This window comes from Molothrus ater, chromosome 1, assembly GCF_012460135.2.
Source record: "Molothrus ater isolate BHLD 08-10-18 breed brown headed cowbird chromosome 1, BPBGC_Mater_1.1, whole genome shotgun sequence".
NCBI classification, from domain to species: Eukaryota; Metazoa; Chordata; class Aves; order Passeriformes; family Icteridae; genus Molothrus; species Molothrus ater.
Window position 1 is genome coordinate 107,497,207 of NC_050478.2, and position 26,238 is coordinate 107,523,444.

At 41.0% G+C, this 26,238-nt stretch overlaps 1 protein-coding gene across 1 annotated transcript in view; it reads left to right on the plus strand.

Moving 5' to 3' along the window:
* Nucleotides 1-26,238, plus strand: part of TAF4B (TATA-box binding protein associated factor 4b) — a 70,009-nt gene that overhangs the window by 23,406 nt on the left and 20,365 nt on the right. Inside the window, exons 7-13 of the mRNA XM_054517527.1 lie at nucleotides 2,519-3,091; nucleotides 8,115-8,250; nucleotides 8,854-8,959; nucleotides 13,976-14,145; nucleotides 16,829-16,959; nucleotides 21,387-21,512; nucleotides 22,466-22,522. Coding sequence (XP_054373502.1) covers nucleotides 2,519-3,091; nucleotides 8,115-8,250; nucleotides 8,854-8,959; nucleotides 13,976-14,145; nucleotides 16,829-16,959; nucleotides 21,387-21,512; nucleotides 22,466-22,522 — 1,299 coding nt within the window. The remainder of the gene's footprint in view (nucleotides 1-2,518; nucleotides 3,092-8,114; nucleotides 8,251-8,853; nucleotides 8,960-13,975; nucleotides 14,146-16,828; nucleotides 16,960-21,386; nucleotides 21,513-22,465; nucleotides 22,523-26,238) is intronic.

Consider the following 26,238-nt stretch of genomic DNA (forward strand, 5'->3'; position numbering starts at 1 on the left):
CAGTGAAAACATGGAAAACTATGTTAAGTTTACTAAATTCCAGTGTGCACCATACTCTTAGGTTTGTTGGACCTGTACGTTCATTATAGGCGTGATGGTGAATAAAGGAAGAATAGTTAAGTGGTAAAGCTGGGACAGAGTTTTTCTGGAGTTTGCCCTTTTCCTTGGTATTTGATGGGCCATATAACAATGCATGTGATAATGTTCATATTGCTCTAGATGGCTGATGCTCCTCTACTGAAATCTGGGATAAAAATTTTCCTTACAGTGGCAACTTTTAAATGCCTTGCTAGCAAGTTTGCCATGAATCTGAAAGAGTGCAGTCATCTCTGCAGCACCTTAAGCTGAGAGATTCAGATTTGATATTAGGAAAAAAAATTGTCACTTTTAGGATGGTCAGGCATTGGAATGGGTTGCCCAGGGTGGGGGTGGTGCAGTCACCATCCCTTAGGTGTTTAATAGGATCTGGATCTGGTGCTGGGTGGTGAGATTTAGTGGTTTAGGGGATACAGTAGTAGTGCTGGGCTGACAGTTGGACTTGATGATCTTAAAGGTATAAGGTCTCTTCCAACCTTGATGATTCTATGATACATAAAATTTTATGATTTATTAAACAGGTCATTTATTACCTGTTTAATTTCCTGGAGGCTTCTTAAATGGCCATGCAAAAGCCAGAAAAATAAACAGCTCTGAGAATGGGTTTTCTGCATGCAGTGTGGCTCTGGCTGCAGAAGGACCAGGCTGTGAGTACTTGGTCAGTGTGACTGGCACTCACAGAAGTGCTCAGCTCTTCCAAGAAGCCATCCAACGATGTGAAGAGCTGCTACACTTGATGCAGAGAACTCAAGGCATTTCTGCAGGGGTTAAGTTGGGTTCATCAGTGTGGGTCAGACCCTGACCTGTCACAGCAGAGCCCTTGTGTGTTTCTCCTGCAGTGCACTGCCAGGTACTGGCATCATCTAGGCTTCTCTGATTTGAGCAGTCTCCATACCACATAATCCTTGGCATGGTGCTCTCCCTGTTGTGTGCTACATTAACAAAGATATACTGTGACTTCAGAAGTGTTGTTCAGACATGGTCAGAGTTAGCTGACTTTGCAGTGTTGCCAATCCTTTAAAGCATCTTGCACCCAGATTGCCTTTTCCTGAAACACTGTAAGGATGTGTGGCTGATACACACAATTAGGTTGATCTGTAACTCTGAGCAGCTGTGACAGGACTGAGTGCCAAATGGAGGATGACTTCAGGAGCACTTCTCGAAGGTGCTAAGAGGATCAATGCTGGCCTTGTTTGTGGGGGAAATGTTTGCAGCTTCAGTCTGGAAAGAAATGTGATACGGCATTTTGCCAATCCACTTTTAGCTAGTGAAGTGGAATTTTAGGGAGGTCTCTCTGGAGCCAGCTCTTATCTTTGAGCTGCAGGTTTTTGATGAAGTTGTGCATGTGTTTCGTTTTGTCTGTTCCAATAGGTGGAAAAAGTACAGTGGCTTTGGCTGTGAAGCCTGCTTGATTTTCAAGTCTGCTGGATGCTTTTGGTACAAAAATTGCATCAGGAGCTAAGCAGCTTTTTAAAAGAAAAAGAAGTGAATGTTAAAAAACAGATGGGCTGCAAAAGGTCCAGTTGTGCAAACAATATGATTACTTGGTACGCTAGCATGTGAGACATGCACCTTTTGCATGAAGTCCAAAGTGGCAGCACTGTGTTAGGAGCTCTTAGAAACTTTAGCAACTATTAAGAGAGGAGGAAAAAATACAAGGGTTTTCAAGAATATACAGGTAGCTGCAGAACTGATTTCCCCTGGTTCAGAGCTATAGCAGATTATAAACAGTGAAGGAGAAAAATCTGTAGAGAGTTTGAAGATTATTCTGTCCATTAACCTTCTCAAACACAGCTGTAGTAAAAATGAGATGTTGCCAGATTCCTTTACTTTTGTTCTCCTTTTGCAGAGAAGTAGCTGGCTGAAGTTGTGTTGCTGCAGCTCTACAGACATTATTAAAGTGGTATCCCCCCCTAGTGTAGATACAGCTGTATTGGTATAGAAGTGTTCTTGTCTTCAGAGCTTGTTCCTGACTTTATTGGATAATTCGTAGCTCCCTGTCAGGCTCCATGAAATAAACACAGCTGTTCCAATATAGCAGGGGGTTTTGGCAAGACAAAATTCTTTGAGGTAATAAAGCAGTTAAAATCATCTTACTCTGAAACATAAATTCCAAATTGAAAAATCTAAACAGAAGAACAAAGTAATATGTGAGTTTCCCTATAGATGGGATTACTGTGTGTAGTGTAGCTGTGGTGATGGTTGACCTTTGCTCAGCTGGTGTTGGTGTTTCTTGTCATCTTCACTGAACAGGATTGTCCTCAATTAAAGCATGCCTGAAATTTAGCAAAACTTGTTTGCCATTTATTGTCTCATGAAAAATTTAATTGGGAAATTAGGGAGAGGATTCAGTTAAAAATATATTATTATTGTGGAAAACTCTGCTGCTACTACATCCAGTGTTTTTTCATTTTTCTTTTAGAAAAGTGTGCTTGCCTTACGGCAACTAATGCCTGATCCTCAGAGCTTTATCCAGCAGTGTATGGAGCAGCCAGCTCCAACCCAAGAAGAGGTTTCCATTTGTCCCTCTGCAGCATCAGCTCCTTCGACAGGAGCGGCGACCTCGGCTGTAGCAACAACTGCTCTTCCAGCTGTAAAACCCTCATCTGCAGCGGTCACAGCCCCTGTAGTTGTCACACCAGTCCTTGCCAGCACATCAGTAGCAGCTCCTCTGCAGGCTGTGAAGGCTGTTCCTTCCCCTGCCACAGGGACAGTGGCGCTGGGGCCCGCATCTTCCGTCCTCACCGCAGCCGTGGCATCGTCTGGGCTGACCGCTGTCCAGCCTGGCAAGCCAGTCCTCACCTCTGCGGTGCCAGCGCCCTCTCTGCAGGCTGCAAAGCCAGTGCTGGTCTCTACAGTGGCATCTTCAGCAACAACCCCTCTCCAGCCTCTGAAACCAGTCATTGGAACCCCAGTTGGCATTAAAATCTCGCAGCCCAGCTCCATCGTGGCACGGTCAACGGGTGCTCCGCAGGTGGTTAAAGTGAAGCAGCTGGTAAGATGGATTCTCTGCTTCTCTGTAATAACCCAGCTCCTTTACTTTGACTCTTGCCATTTAATAAAGAGGATAACAGTTTGGACCTCTGGTTCTTCTTTTGTTTTTTCTTTTAATGTATGAAGCTAGTCTGTCTTGAGTCCAGCAGTTATGTTTGTGATAGTTTAGAAATGCTGAGCCCTTGCTGGAAAGGTGAATCTAAAGCCAATCTGTCAGCTTGGTCTCTTGTAAGACACGTTGACCACCATTTCACCAGACTGAACACCCATTTTGAGAGGCGGAGAGATACAAGGTCTAGCCCCCACTACGCACACAGCCAGGCTAGGTTGGCACCTGGAAGAAAAGTTAGGAAATGCAAGTGTCAGAAACAGAAACTGCTCATGAGATACTTACACTGATTGCTCTTGGATGTCCTGTTAGGGCTGTGCCTCAGCTAGCCACCAGGGATGCCAGTCTCTCTCCCCTGGTAGTTCCTGCCCTGGCTACTTGACAGGCACAGGTGGCTTGATATTGTTCAGTGATATGTTATCTGAAATGCATGAACTACCTCAAAGAGCTTTTCTGAGCTGAGTTCTGACCTCCACATTTACTAAGACATGTTAATTATGAAGTCATCCAAAAGTGAGTTTTTTCTATCAGGCCTCATTAGCTAACAAATTCCAGGAGGAATAACTGTCTTATTAAAACAATACCCTCAAAAGCAATGTGTTAACGTTTTTTATTCTTGGCACAGGTTAACTTCTTGCTAATATTAATATTAAATACCAAGAAACTGTGGGTCACAGGTATACCCAAAAGAACAACTTTGTGAAATAAATTAGGTTTGGCTTATAGGTGTTTAAGATACCAAGTAGCATGGTGTCCAGCTGGTCTACATGTAAGTAATGCTTTCAAGTATTTTAGAGAATTAGTCTCCCTTTGGCAGATAAAGAACTCAATTCTTGCAAAGGAATTCCTTGTAAAAAAATTTTTCTTTAAAAAGTGGGAAAACCTTTAGACTTCCTGTGAAACTAGATTTACTTTTCACAGGTATGGTAGGACATCTGCTGTGTGAGTTTTCTTTTTAGCTTGGATATTGTGTATACTTGATTTAACAGTGTTCAGACCCCTAAAATGTTTTGTCTTTTTAGTTCCTTTCCTTTCAGAGGAATTAAGGTAGATATAATACAAGAATCCTGCCTTCTAAATAAAGAGTTCATGCTATGGTAGCATAAGCATGAGCTTTTCACCTTTCCAGACTTGCTTAAAACTGTATGGGGTGGATGGAGAGTCCTTTTTCTGAGTGGAGTGGTTAAAAAAAAAAAAAGAGGCAAAATATCCTCAACCCCAAAACTCCAAAGAAGAGTTATTAAGCATATGCACTGACATCTTGGCTAGTAGTAGCTAAAGTCAAATTGGAAAAGGAGTTGGTACTCATATTGTCTTCGAGGACTAAGTTTGAAATTCCAGCCAGAAGAAAAGGAGAATTTCTTAGGTAGTACAAGGGCAGGAGAGCAGTTTGTTGGCTACACAGCAAGCCTTGTAATCCAGGGGAAAGGTTGACCATCTGTACAAATAGGCAAGGAAGCTTAGCTCCACACAGGGGAGTCAAAACACTTCTTGAATTTGATATTGGGGAGCTCAAGAAATGGCTTCTACCTCTACACTGCTGCACTGTGGCAGTCTGCTGCAATTGCCTTTCTTTGCTGTGCCTTACATATATTGAATTGCATACAAAACATGGTTTCATCCTCATTTTGGGCAGACACAGTGACTAAAATGCTTTTCTCAGATACAGTTGAAGGACTGAGTTGATTGCTTCACAGTTTAGCCATATCAGGAGCTTGGTGTTTGTTCAGACAACTTACTAGCACAAAGGGCAAGTCAGTAGAAGTGGCTGTGTCTCCTATGGCCATCCTGGTGCCTTCTCTTGAAAGGGCAGAGGGTCTGTTTTCTCCCATAAGAAAACAAATCTGGACCTGCCTTCCCTAAACAGAAGGGTCCTACTGCCAGCTGAAAAAGGAAGCACACTGCCAGCTGTGCAAATCTGTCCATACAATGCTGCCAGCAATTCTTTCCCTTTTCAGCCCACAGGGATGTCTGATGCCATACACTCCCTCTGTATGACCCTTTCTAATTTTGGCCTCTTGTGCTTGAGAGGATTTGAACTTTCACGTGCCAGCTCCATTATAATATTGGTGGTGCTCAAGAGTGCAGCACTGCTGTAATTTAATATCAAATTTGTGACTGGAGTGATGCAACACAAAACTTTTCATTTCTGCAGCATTATTATCAAAACTCTGTGTGGACACTGAGGGGCCTGTTCTTCAGGAGTACTGTTGGGATTGATTGCATTCCTGTGCTGTGGCTGTTGCATATTTTGAAGGATTTTCTCAACACCATCTCATTTAAGGTTGTTGGCTTATAAAGACTTTTCATCTTGGAAATAACGTTTGTGTTGCTTTAGTATTGCTTTGTCTCTTGTTAAAGCACAATAAATGAAAATTTACAGTACCAGATGCTGGCATCCATTGGTGAGAAAGCTGCTGTGAGATCACAGCTTCATGTCAGGCATAACCAGCTAGGGGTTTATGGTGAGTCCCCACAGTTACCAGTGAGACACACTGCCTGGAGATTATTAATGATTGAACCAAGGAGTGAAGTGTTTATGCTGTTGCAACTGCTTGTTCTTAGTCAGTTATTAGTGTCGTGGCCCCTTGGAGCTGAGCTTTCGTAAACCACCTTCTCCATTATTTTTTTTTTGTCCTGGTTATTGCTCTTGCATTCAATTAATGAGGCTTCCTTCATGAAGCAATACTGCTTGTGTGTGATGATACTTCGGCATTCCTCTGCTGATCTCCAAACTTTGTTTTATGAATGTTAAACAGGTTCAGTGAGACTAATCAAAGTCTCTTTCAGGCAGCTGTCTCTTCATTGTCTGCTGAATGTTGTGTTGCATTTTTTTTTAATCTAAGAACATCAATAATTTTATTCTGATGTCTGTGTCAGCCTGCTTAACAGGGCACAAAGGAACAGTCCCTTTTCTTTATTATTTCTTACTGCTAACCTGAAGAAAGGATATTCTCACAGATATTACTGATGTTGGTAATGCTTCATTCTCACGTTGGATCCATATTGAAATTTCCAGTATTGTTGTTCTCTCCCATTGCAACTCTCAAGGACTTCCAGCTTTTGTTAGTCTAGAGCTAGAATGGCAAATAGAAAATGAGCTCTACTGCCAGCACATCCTCTCTGTTTCTTGGCAATGTAGGCTCCTTGGTTACTTGATTTACATCCCAGTCTTCACTTAGACTGTTGTTGTAACATTGCTATCTCTGTTCTTTTGTCTGCTGTACCTCAGTCTGGAATGCTTATGTTTCCTCCTGTGCTGCTCCAGTGTTTTGCATGCTGAAGATGAAGCACCATTCTTCCTGGTGGTAAGGAGGGTCTCTAGGTGTGTGTTAGTGCTAGTGGAGCCTGTGAGTAGTGTGTCCAAGCTGCTTGGCTCCTCATTAGTTACCTGAACTCACAAAAGATGCTGCTAACATTATTCACAACTTGCAGTTTTGCAAGCTGGATCTTTCTGAGAGATCAAACTGAGCTTTGGGAAAAACACATAGAAGTAAACCTTAGCATCCATTCTGCTCCATGAGGAAGTGCTGCACATGTGAGCCTCATCTCTGTCCACAGTCTGTCCCTATATTCCTGTAGTTCTTTCCTCCTCTAGATCTTAATGTTAGCTGTCTGTCAGGTTTTCAGATACCACTTTCAGATCAGTTATTCTATTACTGCTGCTATACCAAGCCTTAGTGCTACCAATTCAGAGATGGTTGAGGTTATCTTGACTCTGATACACAAAGTATCTTTTTGTGAATGTATGGTGCTTATGTTGATGATATTTATTAATAGCAGAGAAGTTAGGTGACCAGAGAGAGCCTAATTTCTGAAGTATTGTAAATGTCAATTCTTTAATTACACTTGTGCAAGCACTCTCTAGACTTTCTGAAGTAATGAAAGATGCAGAGGAGAAAAATGGTTTCTTGACCCTGACATTTTCTTTGTTAGTTTTCTGCTGCTGAAAAAATAGGATTCAGTCTGAAGATGTTGATTTTATGCTTTGGTGAATTAACATCTTTCTACTGCCTGTAATCAAGAACTTTTTTTAAGCATATATCAAAGCTCCAGCCCACATTCTGCTAGTTAGGAGGCTTAGAAGTGAGATTTTTAGGGATGCTGCAATTTTATTACTTTCTTGCATTTTAATAGTTGCCCCTGAAGAGGAAGGATTAGTATTTATGGGCTGTGCCTGTAGGTCTGTGTTGTGGTGACATCCTGCTGTCTGGTTTTGTTTCTTTGAAGAGTCTCTTTAAACAAAACTATGAACTGCCTTCCTTTTTACCCTTCAGCTGTGTACTGATGTCTTTGTGTAGAGGCTCTACTTGCTATAGGTGTTGCTATTTAGTACTTCATGTTCCTGGCAACTGTTTAGTGTATTTTAGTTAAACACCTTGAAACTCAGCGTCACAATTTACAATTGATGTTGCAATTCCAAAAACATATTGGTAATTTTATAGAGCATGTACTCTTTAATTCTTAGCAGGTACAGTATTTCGTGCAAGCCTTCAGTTGTTTTGGTGTTCTTCCTTTTTGACTAGGTGTTTGTGATACCTACCCTTTTGAAGTTACTGGCAGAGTCACTCTTTAATAGTTAGCCTGCTGAGTGAGGTAGAGGAAAGCCTCTCAGTGTAATGGCTTGTGTGATAATTAGTGACACTTGTCAAATAGAGTCATCAGTAAAGAACAGGAGTGAAGTGTCTGTTAGAGCTCACTGAATGAGCTTAAAGCTCACTACCACTTGTTAAGATTTCTTGACATGAAGTTTAAAAAAAAAAGGTCTTTTCTGAGCATGCTGTTTGCTTTAAACTGAAAACTAGACAAGCATACCTGCCCAGTGGCACTTCTGGCTAAATGGAAACATTGATGCTGTTTACTTCTCTGTATTTTTAGCTCTTCTCACTGTTGATGTTGGATATTCCACTTCCAGGTAGTCCAGCAACCATCAGGAGCCATTGTCAAGCAAGTATCCACGCTCCCACAGCCCTCAGTGCTCACCCTACAGACATCTGCTGAGAAGAAAATGCCACTGAATACCCTTGTTCAAACCAGCCAGTTTCCTGCAGGTAAAGTGCAGGAACCTCTTTCATGGAGAAGGGGGAGGACTGCTGAGGTATAGAAATAACTGCAGGCTGTTGGTAGATTGTAGGCGTGCAAGAAGGTGGCTGTCTGTCGGGAGCAAGCAGCTCTGTGCATTAAGTTGAACATCTTTGCTGTCTGGAGCTCTGATGAGAAAATCAATGTCACATCTACTTCTGGCACTTGTTAAGAGCACGTCAATCAAATATTTGTACTTGTTAAAATACCGTGACTGAGCTCCTTGCAGTGAACTTCCTCTAAGCTGATGATTTTGAGAGTTACTTCATGAGGCCTTGCTTTTTCCTTCAACAGGTTCAGGTTGATGCACAGTAAGAGTTTGTCTCAGCCAGTGAGTTTTCACTGAAACATTTCCCTGGTCAGCACAGAAGGGAGGGTGTTTGCTGGGAGTGTGTGAGGCTTTGGGCCATACAGAACTTGCAGAATGTAAGATTCTAGAGTGTCTGGTTTTTTCAGATGGACCCAATTAGTTGTTACTGAGTCTGAGTAACCTTACCTAGAATAATGAACTAACTAAACGGTTGTTTTAGCATTTTTCTTTGTACTACAGCATGTTCTTTGTTTTGTTTTAGGTTCCATTCTGAAGCAAATTACCTTGCCAAGAAATAAAATTCTGTCGCTTCAAGCATCTCCTGTTCAAAAAGTGAAAATGAAAGAGAATGGAGCAACATCCTTCAGGTAAAAATGAACAATATCAGAAGTTAAGTATAAAAAGGAACAAAAGGAAGAAGCAAGTATAGAGATGGGAATGGAGCCCAAATAATAGCAACTTTCTTCAGAAGCTTTTTTTCTGCTACATGTTTTTCACGTCACAATACTCATGGGCAATGGGTAACCTTAAAACTTCTATGCAGATGTTAATTATTCTTACTGTAAGAAAACTGTCCTGGTGAGGTTGGGTTTTGTGTCAGCTTTTCACTAACATGTTTTCCATCCTGTGAGTACAATTACTAATCTAGTTATCTTGTAGTAAAGTCTCTCAACAGGATTAAAGCAGACAGAACCTCTGGTTTTTGCATATAATCTGATAGCACTGAGCTGTTACTTGGACTGGCTTGTAACCTGTCTAAAGCTCTGTGCCGCATTTCAGAATCTTTAATTAGCTCCTTGTTTCTGTGTGTATGGTGAATGAAAGTCTTTGACTACATGATTTCTAACATGTTCTCTAGGCCTTTAGATTGCAAGAGTACTTAAAGCTTTTAGTTCTGGCAACTGATTAACTTTTCAAAGGCAGAAATTATTTTTGCAGCTATGAAGTGTGATGTTGGAATAGAGGTACAGACTGCCATAAGCATTATTAGTCGTACCACTTTAGGGCAAGTTTGGCATTGCTCTTCCAAGGGAAAAAAGCAGACATGATGACACCCCTATATTGTTGACCAGTTGACTTATCATCTGTTGAAAGCTGCAGCTTTGAATGCACGGGTCTAGACAGAAAGCTGCTGCTGTTTACAGTAGCATACAGTATACAATGAACACTTAAAAAGAGTGGTTGCCAGAAGCTGGAATGAAAAGCTCATATTGAAGCAACAGCTCTGTTCATCTGCCTCAAGGTCTTATGAAATATACTTTAGAATGTAATGTGGGATGTAATTTTGGGTGGTGATGTTTAAAAAAAACCACCCCTTCATAAATATAGTAATAAAAAAGAGCAACAATGAACAAACCCATACCCAAAAAAGAAAAAAAAAATTCTGTGATCTTCCAAATCGAATATATTAGCTGTCTTACATGAGAAATTTGAATTCTTGTAAGTTGTTCCCTGAATTGTTAAATTCATACTGTAGGGAAAAAACCTGCTTTTACAGTGTAATTCAGTAGAGATTTCTCTTGCTTTTGAATTGTGATCTTCAAAGTAGCATAAGTCCATGAGAATTTAGATAGGAAATCTCTAACTCACCCTAAATTTTCTTTGTAGAGTCTCTTGTCTCTGAAGAATTTGTCTTTGAATACACCCTTGGTGTTTCTTCTATTCACTGCTATAATCAAACTTTCTCACCTATGATCAATCAACTGCTGATCGTGTGTGAGGCAGAGAGAGGCACCATGGCCTGTTTTCAGATTTTGTGATGAAATTTGTTAAATGCAGAGAGTGTGTCTTGTAATTGATGTGATTATACATGTGGCACTAATGAGAGTGCCCTTACTGTGCCCTCTCACTGCAGTGTGTCATGGAGCCTGACTCCTCTGCCATTCTGTGACTAGGCTAGGTTAGGATTTGAGGACATTCTACTCACTGAGCTGTACTTAATTAGCTGCAGTTTGACCTTGTCTGTCTGCTCCTAAACACGCTGCTTTAGGTTGCCCGAGATAAGCAGTAGAAAGAGTGGTGATTTCCTGCCCCCCAAGCAAACAAACAGAAAAAAACCCAACAAAACATAAAGCATTCCAACCTTCTAGATGTTGTTTCAGCTAAGCATGGACATTGCCCCATGGCCTGTCAAGAAATAGCCTGGTTTTGAAAAATCAAGATTTTTGTAAACAGATCTACACGTTTCTGTAAAGTATATGCTAGAGCACTCTGGAAAAAAAGTAAATCACATATTTCATCTTCAAACATTGTTTTGAATTTATTCTGTTTAATAGAGTTGTTGTCCAAAGCACAGGCAACTTTCTGGCTTGGCTGCAATTGTTCTGGCCTGGGTAGTTGTCAGGGAGGGTGCACAGAGGTTTGGGCTCAGTGTGTCTTTCTAGTTTTCCCTTTGACTCTTGGATAAAATGGAGTAAATTAGGGGATTCAGGAGACAAGTGCGGTCGTCAGACACCAGAGGGTGCCACAGACTCACTTTTCAGGCAGCAGGCAAATTCATAGATGTGAGGTGCATCTGCATTGCCTGGGCTGCTTTTGCAGTGAATATCCAGTAGAAATGTCAAACCTGACTTTGTGTGGTGTATCTCTCAGAACTCATGAGTTCTGCTTTCCCCCTTATCCTAGTAAACTTAAATCACTGGAGGCTTTTAACAGCTGGATGAGTTTTTCCTGCTCATTCCTGAGTGTGACATGATCAAATGTAAAGAGCATTGAAGGAAGTGGTGCAGGAAAGGGGCTTTATGGAGGGATTTAAAAGTGAAAGCAAGTCAATATCCATCAGAAACACCTTCGTGTACACTCTACAATATTTTAAATTTATCACCTTAGTAGAATTATTTCTACAGCTTACTCAGAGTACATGATACCTTGCTTAAAATGATTGAAGTTTGTTTGAACAAAGAAAAAAGAGTAGTAAAAAGTATGAATTTACCATGGCTTCTGAAACTTCCATTAATCTTTAGTGAGCACTTTCCTAGGGAATATAGTGGTAATTTCTTTGGGGTAAGTGAAATAAGTGCAACAGTGTTTTCATATATTTCATCAAAGCTTGACTTAATGCAAACTTAGGTGTCACAGTGAAAAAGTTAGAATTGGTACTAACAGTACTAATTCTAACTAAAAGAACAGTACAGGTAGAGATGTCTGCTTGCATTTAAGTCTTGTATGCTTGTACCCACTGGAGAGACTGTGTGCATGGAAATAATCAAGAAAGTAGTACCTAGTAAAGGCAGGTTATAAAGAAATTAAACTTCTCTATGTAGAAAAATGGAAGATAGAAGTTTATCTGTTCTTTGCTTGAGTGTTTTGAGCATGTGGCCAGATTAAAAGTAAAAATTATTTCCTGAAACTGCATGCTATGCAGTTGTACCTGGGGTGTAAGCATCCTTCCTGGCATTCCATAAACAGTTCCACTGGAATAGTGTCAGATTCCAGCACTGGTAGCTTGTGATGTGTGTTCCTGGTGCTGGTTGTGCTGATTTTGTCAGCAGATATGTAGCAGTCGCTGTGCTTCAGTGGGATTCTTGTCTCTGCCATCAGCAAAGACTTCTCTGTAGTGGTCACTAAGAAGAGGAAACTGGAATGTACTTTCGAAGATCAGTTAGCACTCAATTATCATCCCATGAAGCTTCATTGACACGCTTGTTGGAAGTTCAGGGTCTCTGTTAGGCTGATAGAGCCTGAGTATACACTTGGAGCTGCTCATCTGCTGGTTGAGAAGGGGTGGGAGGAGGGAAGCTGTTCTGGCACTGTTGGCTTCAGCTTTAAATCCTAGCTGTGGACATCTAACTGTTCTGACAGTCCTGGGATATAACACTTTTTTTAGCATGATGGATTTGGGGCACAGGCCTGGTTGGAAAGCTATTGTGTCTAGTTAGACAAAGAACTGGAGCTGGTTTGAGAATCTGTTGGGTCTCCTTTTCCCTAAACACACTCACACATAGGAACTGCTAGCAGTGAGGGCACACGAATGGAAGGAGGGATAGAAGGTGGCTGGACTCAAGACTGGACTCCTTTTCTGTCTGGGTCTCTCACTGGAAGTTTGCAGAAGAATTGTGCCATAGAAATATACTGAAACCCAAAGGAGAAAATGCATCTGTAGTTTTAAGAAAAATATCCTAACATTTTCTTGTGTCTTTTGAGTATTGCTTAACCTCAACCCTAACTCATGTTCTAATAACTTTAGCTTCTGCCTCTAGTCAGTCAAAGGATAGCCTCCAAGAAATGTCATTTCACCTTAGAATGACAAATTCCTGGCTAACCCTTGTTCAAGAGTTATTGAGGCCACACAGTGTTTTCTGAAGGTGAACTTTATCAAACCTTGCCAGAGAATACTCTTCAAGAGGGGTGTGTGTGTGTTGGTTTTGTTTTCTGTGCTTTCCAAATAAAAAGATGTTCAGATTGAGTGATTTTACTTACCTGTCCTAATACTATGGATGTCTGTTTTGGATTGGTCCTAAATCCCTGAAGCCACTGTTAGGGCCTTTGTCACATTGTGAAGTAAAAATGCTTTCTCTTGGGTCTGAACTCATTTGATAAAAACTTGGATTGTTTCACTGCCAAAGTAGTGCAAGAACTTTTCCCTATAAAATTCATTCAGTATTTTAACTTAAATGATCTCTTAAAAAAAACATTAGGCTGAAGCACACAGGCTATTAAAGCTAGTCTCAGTTCACCCTAACTGAGTTTTTATTATTAACATATAGTCCAAAGCTGCTACATGAGAATCCAGCTAATGGTGTTACCAGCTAGAGCTCTGGCACGGTGCTTCAGAAGCAGTGGCATCTTCCCTGCTGTGTATACAAGTATGGTAGGACTGATCAAAAGTACCAGCTGGATTGGTTTTAGTAAGTAATCATGGAGCATTTGTGTCCTGTGTTTTAAGGGAACTTGCTAAAGAAAACTGAAGATCATGTCTGTGCTAATAAGCCTGTGCTTTAAGCCTCAGTTTGCAAGATATGCATCTTGGTTAGAAAATGGGCTTGTTTATAGTCCAGTGAGTCAGCATTCAACTTCATTCCATGCTTGGTTCTACCTGGTGAATTAGTTTTAGGACAAATTTCAGGCTGCAAGAGTGGTGGTGCAGGGTTAGGGGTTGTGGGAACTTTTAATCTGGGTTTAACTCAGTCCTAGGTTTCCAAGCTGGCTCAAAATTTCAGTTTCATATAGAGGATTTGCATGCCTAGCAACTGAGGCATTAGCCAAATTAGTGTTTCAGAGGCACCTTGCAGAAGTGTGGGAGCTTTTAGGAGCTCCCTGTCCACACCCACGCTGAACATCTGTTGTATACAGGGAATGTGAATGTGGCTGCTTGTTGATAGTTGAGACTTTTTCTTTGTGTCTGTTCTAAACAAAGCATAAAATGTTGGTCTCCTCTTTTGCAGAGATGAAGATGACCTAAATGATGTGACTTCTATGGCTGGGGTTAATCTCAGTGAGGAGAATGCCTGCATTTTGGCAGCAAACTCTGAGCTCATTGGCACAGTGATTCACTCTTGTGCAGATGAACCGTTTCTGTCTCTGGAAGCTCTTCAGAGTAAGATCTTGAACATAGGTGAGAACACAGCACACACAGCAGATATGTATGGATGTAGTGTTTCCTTGCCTCTTTCATCAGCCTGCCTCCAATCTTTGAAGCAGGACCTGGAACTATTATGATCTACCATCTCATATGTTTCTACCAAACAATACTGAGTTTTCACTTCCCCTTCTAGGAAACAGCTATCCTTTAAGGTTTTCTTTACCTGGAAACAGTATGAAGCACAACCAGAAAAAAGAAACTGATGCCACTTTAACATGTGAGAAGTGAGCACCTTTCTTACTCTTAAACCTAGTGCAACACTTAACAACCATAAAGGTGCTAGCATCAAAACACTTAAATGTGCTTTTTTGTCTCAGCAGCTTCTAACTTGCTGCATTACACTGACTTCCCTAACAGCTTTTGCATTTCTTTTCCTTCCTTCCTAACATTAGGAAGAAGTTTCAAACTTCCAGTACACACAGAGCAGAGCTTTGTTTATGACTCCCTTCATGGAAAAAACTTTTGTTAATTTTATATAAAAAGAGATGTTTAAGCTGTTTGTCTGTATAATGAGTAATACTGTGGAATATATGTTGAATGCCTGTGTTACAGGAAGTTTCTAATGCAGATATAATTTCTTTTGAGCAAAAATAATAAGTGTTGCTTAGTAATGTTGTGTTATGTCAGAGCAGGGAGCATGCAGTTGTGTTGCAGCGCACTGGCTGGTCCCAGTTTGCTGTTTGTCAGCAGCAAACTTTGTGCTCGTTGCTCAGCTCCTTGCTTGTGCCCTCTGCCCAGTACTTGCTGTACTGGAACACTGAGTTTTACAGCTGAGCATCCAGGAAAGCCTGAATGTACAGTCACAATTCTGTCACAGTGGCTTAACCACATGTTCACAAAGTCTTTCTGTTTCCACACACAACTGGTTCTTAGTCCAGAGTGAGCAGCCAGCCTGTGACAAGCACATAACCTGCAAATGCTACTTGTGACCTTGGTGCTCCTGCCCCAGTCGGCCAGATGTGTCATCTCGAGCTGTATGGGGCATAGCAAATGCTGTGTTACCAGTGGCAAAGGGAAAGTGCACATCAGACCTGGTGCCCAGAAGATGTTCTCAGAGTTCAGTAGAAGATGAATCAGTCATTTGTGGGAAGTGGATATTAGGAAAAATAAAGAGCTCTGCAAAAACAGACAGAGTATTTCTAGAATAATTTGCTGGTTGTGGGTGTAAAGACACTGTTGAAAGATGGAAAATAAAAGCCTGGCTGTTTCATAGCTAGAATGGTAGTTGTTCCAAATTAATAATGATAATAATAGCAATATCAATAATTCATGTTATAAATGATAAGTGCTTGTTTGCAAGGAAAGGAATGCTGCCAGAGAGTAGAGCAATTCAGAAAGTTAACATGTCTGCTTTTGAACCGAGCCATCTTTGGATTAAGAAATGTGTGTATAGGGAGGTCTTGAGGTTTGGGGGGATTTTATTTTGTCTTTAAGTTGGTGTTTGAGTAATCTGATAGTCTAGTGAGAGCTGCAGTATTTAAAGGTGCTTGAGCAAAAAAAGCTTTGCACTCAGTTAAGTTACAGGCCAGTGCTTACTGATCAAAAAGGGGAGTGCTTTGATTGTATCTGGGAAAACATTCTAGGTTCTCCCTGCCTTGTGAGATTGTCATTCATTTTCAGTTACAGCAGCAAAAGCAAATGAAATAGGTGATTAGTTTTTTTACAGCGCGCTGTTTATCCATTCTTAACACTTCACTTGGCAGTAAATACTGAAATGGGTTTTGAAGGCTTGCTGTATATTGCATCATAAAGTATTACAGCTGCTGTAAATGCAGTGCAGGGCAAGGGAAAGTGCTTCTGACAGGTACAGCGTATGAGGCATGTGGAACTGCTGCCTGCCGTGCCCACCAGGGAAAAGCCGCAGCCGCCCAGGTGTCTCGATGGCGCCGCGCTGAGTGATGGATAGTGTCAGCCGTGGGAAGGCTTCTCCTTGGCAGCCTGCAGCCGCGGGAAGGTCACAGAGGTGATGCCCAGCTCTGGGTGCAGGGCCAGCACAGCCTTGCCTGGAGCTGGCACCAGCCTCGGTCGCAGCTGCTGAGACGCGGAGATTCAGCAGCAGCCCGGGAGGAAAGGTTGAAGGTGGTGGCAGGAGGAGCCCGGCTGGACTGGAATGCGCGCTGTCCCAGCAGCTGCTGTGGCTCGGTTGGGTCTGGCTGCCCCTGTCGGTCGGCCAAGGCACTTTGGAGGGTCTCGTGTGCCTGGAGTGCGCTGCAAAACCCGTTCCTGCTCGTCAAATAAATGTCATGAGTTGTTAACAAGCACGGTGTCAAGCAGGGCAAAATGTAATTCTGTATTTTTTTAATTACTGGAATTAACAGAATATGGCACTAATTTCTACAGCTACCGCTTCTCCCCCTCCCTGAACATGAAGCTTGATTTGTGTTCTTATTAACTTTGTCCTATAAATGACCTTGCAAGGAGAGTGGTTCTGGAGGCTAAGTGAAACAATGTCTATATTTTCTGAAGCTCCAGGCTAAGTTTTATTAATGTAATGTCTAAGATCTTTGAAGTTGTGACTTTACCAGGAAAATCATAATCTCCAAACCTTTATTCATAATGGGTATGACTTCCAGGGGGAACAGAATACCTGCTGTGCTAATTATTTCAATTATCAGCTACTACTAAAACACGTAATGGATTTTCTCTGCTTCCACAGGTAAAAGGCATGACATTATGGAACTTAACTCTGATGTTGTGAACTTGATCTCCCACGCTACACAGGAAAGATTACGAGGGCTCCTGGAAAAACTAACTGTAATTGCTCGGCACAGAGTATCAACCCACAAGGTAAAGGAAATCATTAGCAAGTTTTGCTCAAAGTTTTCCTGCTTTGCAGCCTTGAAGGTAAACCTCTTCCAAGTGTGGGCACATCACAGGCAACATTTGCCTTCTCAGTATCTACCAAAGGCTGATTTTAGTTGTGTCTAGCCCAGCATATAACTGTTCCTTTTGATTTGTTGGGCAGGTGCTCTTAAAACCCAGCATAAGACTGAATGCATATTTTTCTTCTCTTCCATAGCAATGGTGGCTGTTGTACAAAGTCTCTTACATGGTACATGGAAAGCTGACTTTGAATGCTCTTGATGGTGGGTTGATTTAGGGACTTCTGTTTTCCTTATGCATTTACTGTTGTTGGAATTGCAGTCAGTATTGGCTCAGTAAAAAGCCTTGGGAAACTGAATTGATTATTTTACTTTTGGAAAGTGCTCCATGAAGGCAGAGGCCCTTTTCATCTTAAGATTTTTTTCATTTTAAGTCTTTTCTTAGCTTCATTCAATATAAAGTATATTGTGTCCCAGTGAGCTAGTATCCCTTAAGATGCTTGTATGGTGCAAATGGGAAGTGATAATTTACTGGCCAAACTAGCTTTCTTTTTTTCTTTTGTCATTCAATAGCAAGATACTAATCCTTACATCTTTCAATGTGAAGCTGTTTTAGAAAAAAAAAAGTGAGAAGCAAATGTATCTGTCAACTCTTAGTTTCCTGTTTGTTCAGGTTGAGTTTTTTTACAAGAACTTTATACTTAATGAAATTTAACAAGAGCAACCAACTGATGGAATAGGAATTACTTTTGTACTGCGCACTTTTTATTGGCTTTTCAGCACTGGAGCAGCAATAGTAAAGAGGAGCAACTATTTGGAAACTTCTGAGTATTTATGGTGTTTTCTGAAGCAGTAGGAGTACTCTGTTCCTTCCTGGAAGAAGATGTAAAAGAAAAGAAAATCAATACAGAACAAGTACAGAGTTCTGTATGAAAAGACTTTGGAAATCTGCACTTGTACGTTGTTTTCTCCAAAATGGGACGTACTATTGAGCTTGTGAGCAAAACTGAGGAGGAAGCTGAAGTCCAGAGTAACCAGTAGGACATAGTGTCTTGCAGACACCAAGAACAGAAGGAAATGGTTTTGGACAGTAGGCTGGATAGGGCTAGTTTCTTTCTCATTGAACTAAAGCAATAGAAAAACAGGTTTTTGTCTGATTGAATTGCCAGAAGCAGTGATAAGATTATAAGATTGCAATAAGCTGGCTTTCTTTTCCTCTTTTCTCAAAAGCAAAACAAACAAAAAATCAAAAGTAACGGGCACAGTAATCTTAGAGGCACAGATCCCCTCTTTTGTTAGGAAGATGGTATTACGTGACAGAGGAATGTCCTACAGGATTACCTTTGTGAGCAATGCTATTGTGAGAGATGCTGACAGGCTTTTAGGAATCTAAAGTTCAAGAAGAGAGCACTGCAGGGTGCTGGAGTCCCGTTATGTATTAATATAGATATTTATACAGCCCTGTATTCCATCTGCCCTGGTGCTTACCCCTGTTCTCTTTTCCCTCATGGCTTTTGATTGGTACCCCTGCATGATGTGGGCTACATCTATGTCAGATAAGTTCCCAGTGTCTTTCCAGGAGGGTTGGGTGGTTGCTCCATAAGGGGTTTTGTACTGGCCTATCTTCATTACAGAAAGACAGCACTAGGCGTAGTTGTGGTGAAACCAAAGTAGCTGTTGTTAGGGTGGGAGTTGGTATAAAAATACCAGTAATTCATGGAATCATAGTCAGGAAACTCTTCTTCCCAGTTACTCAGCTCATGCCTGGCAGCTTTCATCTGATAGATAGCCCTGCAGAGAGAGTGAATTGGCAGGGTAAAAGCTTCATGCTGTGCCATCATGCAGACTTGTCAACTTTAGTCCTTTTTTTTGTTAAATTTAAGAAAAGAAATTATAATTGGAAGTCATTGACTTAATTGGGATAAAACTATGATGGTGGTCTCTTTATGTGAAGTAGGAATGGTCTTTCAAATGGTTGGGAGCTGCTTTCTGTGATGCAGCTCTTGTTGCAGTGCTCTTTTAGAGCCTTTGGAAAACCATAAAGGGAAAGAGTTTTTATGTGGATTCATCCCAGCATGAAACAGCTGCCATGTTCCTGTGGTTGGAGGCCCTGAGTTCATGGCTCCGAGAGGCATGGTGTGGTGCTGAGCTATAAGTGATGCTCCATGGGAACATTTTCCCCTCATGCAGTAGTATTGAAACGCCACAACACTGAACTGCATATCTGTAGGGGCCGTGGGATGTGGGTGATAATGCTTCATCATAACAGCACTGGCTACAAGTCATGATACAATGGGGTACAATGTAATGTTTTCTGTCTCAGCAATTCCCTGCTAAATGGCCACAGAGAAGTTCATTGAGTAGGACAAAATATAACTGCAGGTGTTCCTCTTTTAAAAATTCCTGAAATAAGCTATCTTAAAACAGGTGATGAGCTGAAATACTGTTACAGATGCACCTATTTCTTGTCCCATATAAGCTCATGGTAGTGCATTGGGGAGCTTCTGCTTGAGGAGACTTACATTGCTGGTTGGTATAGGGTCATGGATTTGTCTTAAAATGTGTAAATATCTGGCTATTCCAAAGCGAAACACTTCTAAACTTTGGAAGAAAATAATCTTCTGGTACTACAGCTTTCTTCTTTGTCCTTTTAAAAGGATTGTGGCATGGTGGTGGATTATTATAAACTGCTGCTTCAAAACAAGTTGTACTGATGTACTGAGAGTGACTCAGAAATAGCTTATGCTTTGTGGAGAGCAGTTAAAAAAGACTTGAGCAGTGACAGACGTGGAGGGGAAAAGGTTTGTTGGACTTTTTTGCAGAGCCACAGACGCTGCTTGGGAAAGTCTCTGGTTGCAGTCTATGGTGTGTTTTGAGCCACAGTTGGTAATATGTGACAATGAGGTACCTCATTGAAAAGGACCAGATGTAATACCAGAAAAGGGATTGATTTCATGCTCTAACTCAGTTGTGAAAATTCAGATCAGGAGACAGCAGTGCTCCACAAGAAAACTTTTACTTTCCTTCCATCTTTTCATAGTGCACAACTGTGTGTGAGAAGAAGCAGTATAGTATAGTATCTTAGTATCCTTGAAAACTAAAAATTGAGTAACTGACGTCATGGATAGTCCATATACTTAACATATAACCTTGCCTAAAATACAGCTGTAAAATATCCTGTGCTTCTTTTAGAATAGTTGTATGTCAGAATTGTTTCATTACAATGTGAGACTGGTATAAGATAGAACGAAGAGACTCTGAAAGTACATGGTGGTTTTAGCTGATAAATGCCTCAGGATAAATTTCTCAGGGAAAAAAAAAAAACCCAAGTTCACAAAATAACAGAAAGAAGACAGCTGTAGGACGTGTAATAAAAAGTGGTACAAACAGGTGGCACAGACATGCCTCATCTAGAATGGGCTCCTTGACTTTTGTTGCCTAATTGCCATCTGGCCAACGCATGGCTCAAGAAGTCTGTCTTTGGAAAAGCAGAGTAGTAAAACCAAGCTTTTCAGTGCCAGTTCACCACGTTTTGGATCTTTCCTTTCTCTGCCTTTCTGAGCTAAAGTAAATGCCAACTCAGGCTTTCCAGTTGGGGCAAAAATAGAATGTAAAATAAACTACTGATTGCTATTCTTGAGACCAAAAGTACCTCAGTCCTGTGTGTTCAATGATTGTTGGACTAAAGCTAATCATCACTATTCACTGGCCCGGCTTTGTACAGGTGGCTGGACCCGATGACTTCCCTAGGTTACCTTTCAACATAAGCTATCCTGGGACTTGATTCACTGAGGCAAAAATACCTATTCTTAAAGCTATAACAAACCAGATATAATATATTTCACCTTCTTCACCCCTAAGATTCATTATAACTGGTTCGAGACCACCTTTCCAATACATACATACATTCCATCATCTTTTTGGAAATACCAGATGATGCTTGTTTCAACTTCTGCGTTAAATAGCTGAAACTAGAACACAAAGCACTAGAAATTTATAATGTCAAATTCTAATTTTTTTTTCTCTTCAAAGGAGAAAAGATATTTTGCCCTGCTGGTTTACAATTCCTTTTTCTTTCCTGACATGTTTACTGGATAATAAGTTGGTGGTTTAAAACAAAATTTCTTTAGTCTAAGGTTAGGGAAGACTTCTGCTATTATAGTCAGTATAGACTGGATGTTTTTAATGTCACTTGTTCAATAACCTCTTACTAGTCACAGACACTTGGAACATGCTTCAGTGGAGAGGAGACATGTAAATAACTACCTACTACCTGAAGTCTTTATAAAACAGCCCAGACATTTCAGCTTTGAAAAATAGTGTTGTTCTTCTTGGATTGTTCCCATTAGGTTTATGAGCTCCTGGTTGTCTATAACAAAGTTCTTTTTTCAGGGGAGTGATAAGTACATCGTATGTAGTGACACCAGAGCACAACTGAGATTTCTTGAGAAGCTTGATCACCTAGAAAAGCAGAGAAAAGATGAAGAGGAACGTGAAATGTTGCTTCGAGCAGCCAAGGTAAGACTCGTAAGTTTCCAGGGAAGTTGTCATGTCCTCTAGATTGGTGACCATCTTCTGGTTTCTCCTACTTCTGCTTTAAATATAGTAACCATTAATTCTGTCACTGAAAATCTATAATGTTCAGGACAATTGTGGCTATACAGAAAAGGATTTAACCTATTTACATTTTTTTTCAATAGTCCACAAGAGTTCTTTGAAATGTATGGTGAATTACTTTTATGAGATTATTTCTACTGGTCAAAATGAAGTAACAATCTATAAATGTCCTTCCTGTATCTCTTTTTGCCTCTGAAACAGAAGCCTGATGAGATCCACCACTGTTGCATGTGTATTTGTTTTCCCTTTTCAGAGGGCTAGCCTTGGAGCTGGTACCACAGCATCCATGAACTCCTGATGGAGCTGTTGCTAGTACAGAATTAAGTTTCTTCTCTCTTCCTTCCCCTCAGGAAGAGGAGGGAAAAAAAAGCTAGGACAGTAGATGTTGCTTCATCAGCTGTGACTTGACTATCTTCTGTTGATTCTTTTCTTTTGGTTTTGTTTCAAGCCGAATTCTGGAGCTGCTTGGGTGGAAGCCTAATCTAGAGTTGAACGAACAGTGTTGTGCTTGCATGAATAGAACTCCCTTTCTTTCCTATACTTCCTGTCCTTTTTAAGTGTCTGCTGCTGACATGAACAACATCATGCCTAGACTGGACCTGACTGACAGTGTTAGCATCATTTTCAGCTTAATCTTGCCTCTGGCTAGAGCAGAGGCAGCCGGCCCAGATGAGGAGGGGTGTGCACGTATATGCGTGGAGGGGGATGGAAGCCAGTCTGGATTGAGGCATTCAGCCCTGGAGCTAAATCTTTCAATCACCAGAGAAAACTGTCATTTATTAAATATTTAACAGATAGGATGGTGTTTGGACTCCAGTAATTTCTATTCAATCTTTTTCTTCTTCCTTTGGTAGAGCCGTTCCAATAAAGAAGATCCAGAGCAACTGCGGTTAAAGCAGAAAGCAAAAGAGGTAGGAGTTTCCAGTTACCATGCTTGCCTTTGTGTGTTGAGAGAAGGTTGGCAGCCCTGTCCTGGCAATTAGGTCAGGGTTTATTTTGCTGCTGCATACCATTTGCAGAGGCCTTGGGGAAGGACAGGAACTGCCACAGGCAAGGGCAGTGCTTCAAATGAGGTCAATGAATTATGAGCTCTCTTTTTTTAACATTTTATTTTTGCAGTTTCAGTCCTGTCTCGAAACAGTCCTTTGTAAACTGCAGCAGTACACTTGGTAGGAATATAATGTGGGATTAGAAAAAAAAAAAAAAAGAAACTTTGAGATTTAGCATCTGGGACTGTACAATAGGCTACATTTTTCCAGGGTAATTGTTCGTTTTGTAAATCTGATACTGCTTATAATTCTTTGGCTGGGAGGCGGTACTGGGATTTAGTTTTAAATGGAAAACGCCTCTGGCTTTTAATTTTCTGGGCCCAGCAGTTTTCTGTTCTGGAATGGAGCCCTTGTTTCACACAGTTCATGTTTAGCTGCAGGGGTTTTAGTTTATAGCTTAGACTGGTTAAGCTTTTACTCCCAGAGGCCTCTGCATAGCAACTGTAGAAATCAACAAATAAGTTCATTTATGTCTGCAGCCTCCTCTCAGTAGCTGACTTTTTACATTTCCCAATATCCATTTCCTGACTTTTCTAGCCTGAGAGAAAAAAGCTCCACTAATTGGAGCTTATTTTAATTGAGCCTTAATATTGGATCTCACTGGAGTTGCCCCCAGAGCTACTGGGAACAGAATGAAATGAAAGTACCTAAGGTTGAAGATGTGTGTGCGTGTGTATGTGTGTGTGAAATTTTTCACTTGACCTACAGATTCTTGTCCCTGCTGAATAAATCATCAAGCCTGTTCACATTTCTGATTAAGGATCTGACAGCAGACGATAATAAAGACAATTGAGGTGTGAGACGTGTGATACAGAGCTGAAGAAATTGGTTTCTATAGTTACTTGACTGATTTCATGCAATTTTTAAAGATCTTTGTGCTAAATGAGAGTGATTTTCTGAGCAACCTTTTTCCTTAACTGTGCCTCTTGAACTATGAAATTTGTTGTTGCTTAACATTGCTGCACTTGGCTCCTAGGTGCCAGCAGCAGCAGGTTATTTATGAATGCTTTAAAGGCCCTTATTGTTTGGATTAATGTAGGAGCCCAGGCAAAACAAATGGAAATCCAGTAAAATAGTATTTGAATCAATGCTCTGGATTTGCACCACAGTAGATGAAATTTGTAAAATGAGAAAGAAGGAACTTGCTTTACTATCTATCTTTTAATTCTTTGTTTCTGCTTACAATTCTTTCTTCATTGCTACAGTCTGTGAGTACAAAGTTGCCCTAAAGCCCTTCCCAGTTTGCCTCTAGTGCCACCAGGATCAACAATCAGTGGGTGATGCTAATCTGTCTTGTTTTGTAGGTGACTTTACCTCTGCATCATCTGATTGTTTCTAGATGTACTTTCTTTTAATAAAGACTGCAAAGTAATTCATTTATGCAGCTTCTTTTCTCTTGTTTTCTGAACAATAATCTGTAAAATCATTAAAAGTATTCTGTGGTTTGCATATTTAGAGCACAAAGAAGGTTAGATTAGATTCAGTGATATTTTTCATGAGATCTCTTTTAAAAAGTGGCATAGTGGTGTACAAAAAAATGAGCCAACAGAGCAGGGAAGGCATATAAGTTTCGTGCTTGGTGTTCTAATATGTCTTGAGTTCCCCTCCTTCAGTGCATCTCATCTTGTGCCAGACTAACACAACCTGCATCACTCTTTGTCCTGTGTGTTTCTCCATGCTGTGCTGCTCCCAGAATGACAGTCTCCAACTGCTCCACCAAAAGAAGAGGAGGCAGATGTGCCTCTTGGGGCAGCACAGATCTTTGTGTTGATATTCACTTAAAGAACTCTGTCCTGCTGCTTTGTTCTCCAGAGAATGAGGCAGCCAGAAGCTTCTCCAAGCTTCACACGGAGAATGGGGACACCCACCTTCTGTGCCAGTGGTGCTTTTTCATCTGGGACCATCTCAAGATGGAGAGTGGAAATGAGAACACATGCAGCTGGAAAAAATTAGCACTTTATTGACAGTTTGGAAAAAACTGGTCAGCACACATTTGCATTAAAAAAATGCAAGCATGCATAGGACTGGAATAAGAGCAAAATAAAAATCAACAAATGTCCTAAGACTAAAACTGGTAGTACAGAAGCATGGTGTACAGTGGGATGGAGGCTTGAAATGGCTTACTCTTGTCTGTCTGTCTTGTCATGTTGTGGTTATAGTCCGGTCCTAAGGAACCAGACTTGGAAACTTTGATGCCTCTGTCAGCTGGAATCAGATCCTTTCCAGGTCACTCCAGTCGAGTATCTGCTGGAAAGCTTGATCTGATTGTCTGCTTATAGTTCTTTAAGAATTAATATGGACCTGCCTTCCTCAAAGCTGTCTTTTGTATGTTGATGGTGACCCCCTGGGAGAAGGAAGAGGGTGTGGAGTAATGGCACTGTAACATTCTAAGCAAAGTTTCCCAAAATGCAGGGTGTACATCCTGACAATGAATACTTATAAATCCAGGATGTGCTGTCATCCAGTAGCTGGAAGCAACATCTTAACATTGCTGGAAGTACATCCAGAGACTCTGCAGTGGATTCTTTTATCCAAAGGGCTATACATAATTGCTGTGACCTTTTCATCCCTTTTTGCATGACCTATTGCCTCAAACTTCCCCTATGCTAAGTCATTTACTTTCCTATATTCTTAGCCTATGTAGCTTGCCATGAATTAAGTCTGTATTTATTTCCCTCTTTCACCTGTTTCAGCAGATTTTAATACCTATGGAAAGTGCACATTCCTTCTGAGACAGCTGCAAGGCTTGCCCCAAGCTGCTGCTTTGTGCACTCAAGAATTTTGTCCTTGCTCTCCTCACGGACCAGCTCTTTGTGCCGTGGCATTCCTACAGTCTGGGTAAATTACCCCTGTTTTTCATTCTGCTTTATCTGCCTCTTCAGGCTGAGAGGATGCAGCCCTCTCATTGTCCATGATGTTTGCACTATTAAACCCTGACTTTTTTTAGGTGGTTTCTGCTATTTCCTGTTCTACTTTCCACAATGCTTCCAGTTACAAAGAAAATGTTCAGTCAATGTGATTCTTGTTGCTGTATTTATAGTTTATCTGTGCCTTCTTCTCCTTTCCTGAAATGAGCTTTCCTAAATTGAGTAGGTATAGGATACTGTCAAATGTGCTAGCCAGCCATATGAACAGTTCATTGCAGAAGACCTGTAAAAATGTCAGTATTAAACGGTGTATTATAATTCTAAATAAAAACTCTGATCCCTTAGAATTGTTTAGTTTGGAAAAGACCTCTAAGATCACTGAGCCCAACTATTAACCCAGCACTGCCAAGTCTTGGGCCATCACTAAACCATGTTCCTAAGTGCCCCATTTAAATATTTTTTAGACCCCTCCAAGGATGGTGACTCAACGACTTCCTAGGACAGCCTGTTCAAATGCTTGACAACCCTTTTGGTGAAGGAATTTTTCTCAGTTTCCCTGTACTCCTGTCCCTCCTATTCAAAAGTGAGTGCTTTTGTAGTACAGCTTCAGGAAGCTTAAGGCTGAACCTGGGCAAACCTTTCAGAATGTATCTGGGCAAGATACCTGCTGGTGTTGAGCAGGTGAAGAGGTATTTCACTGAGAGCATCTTT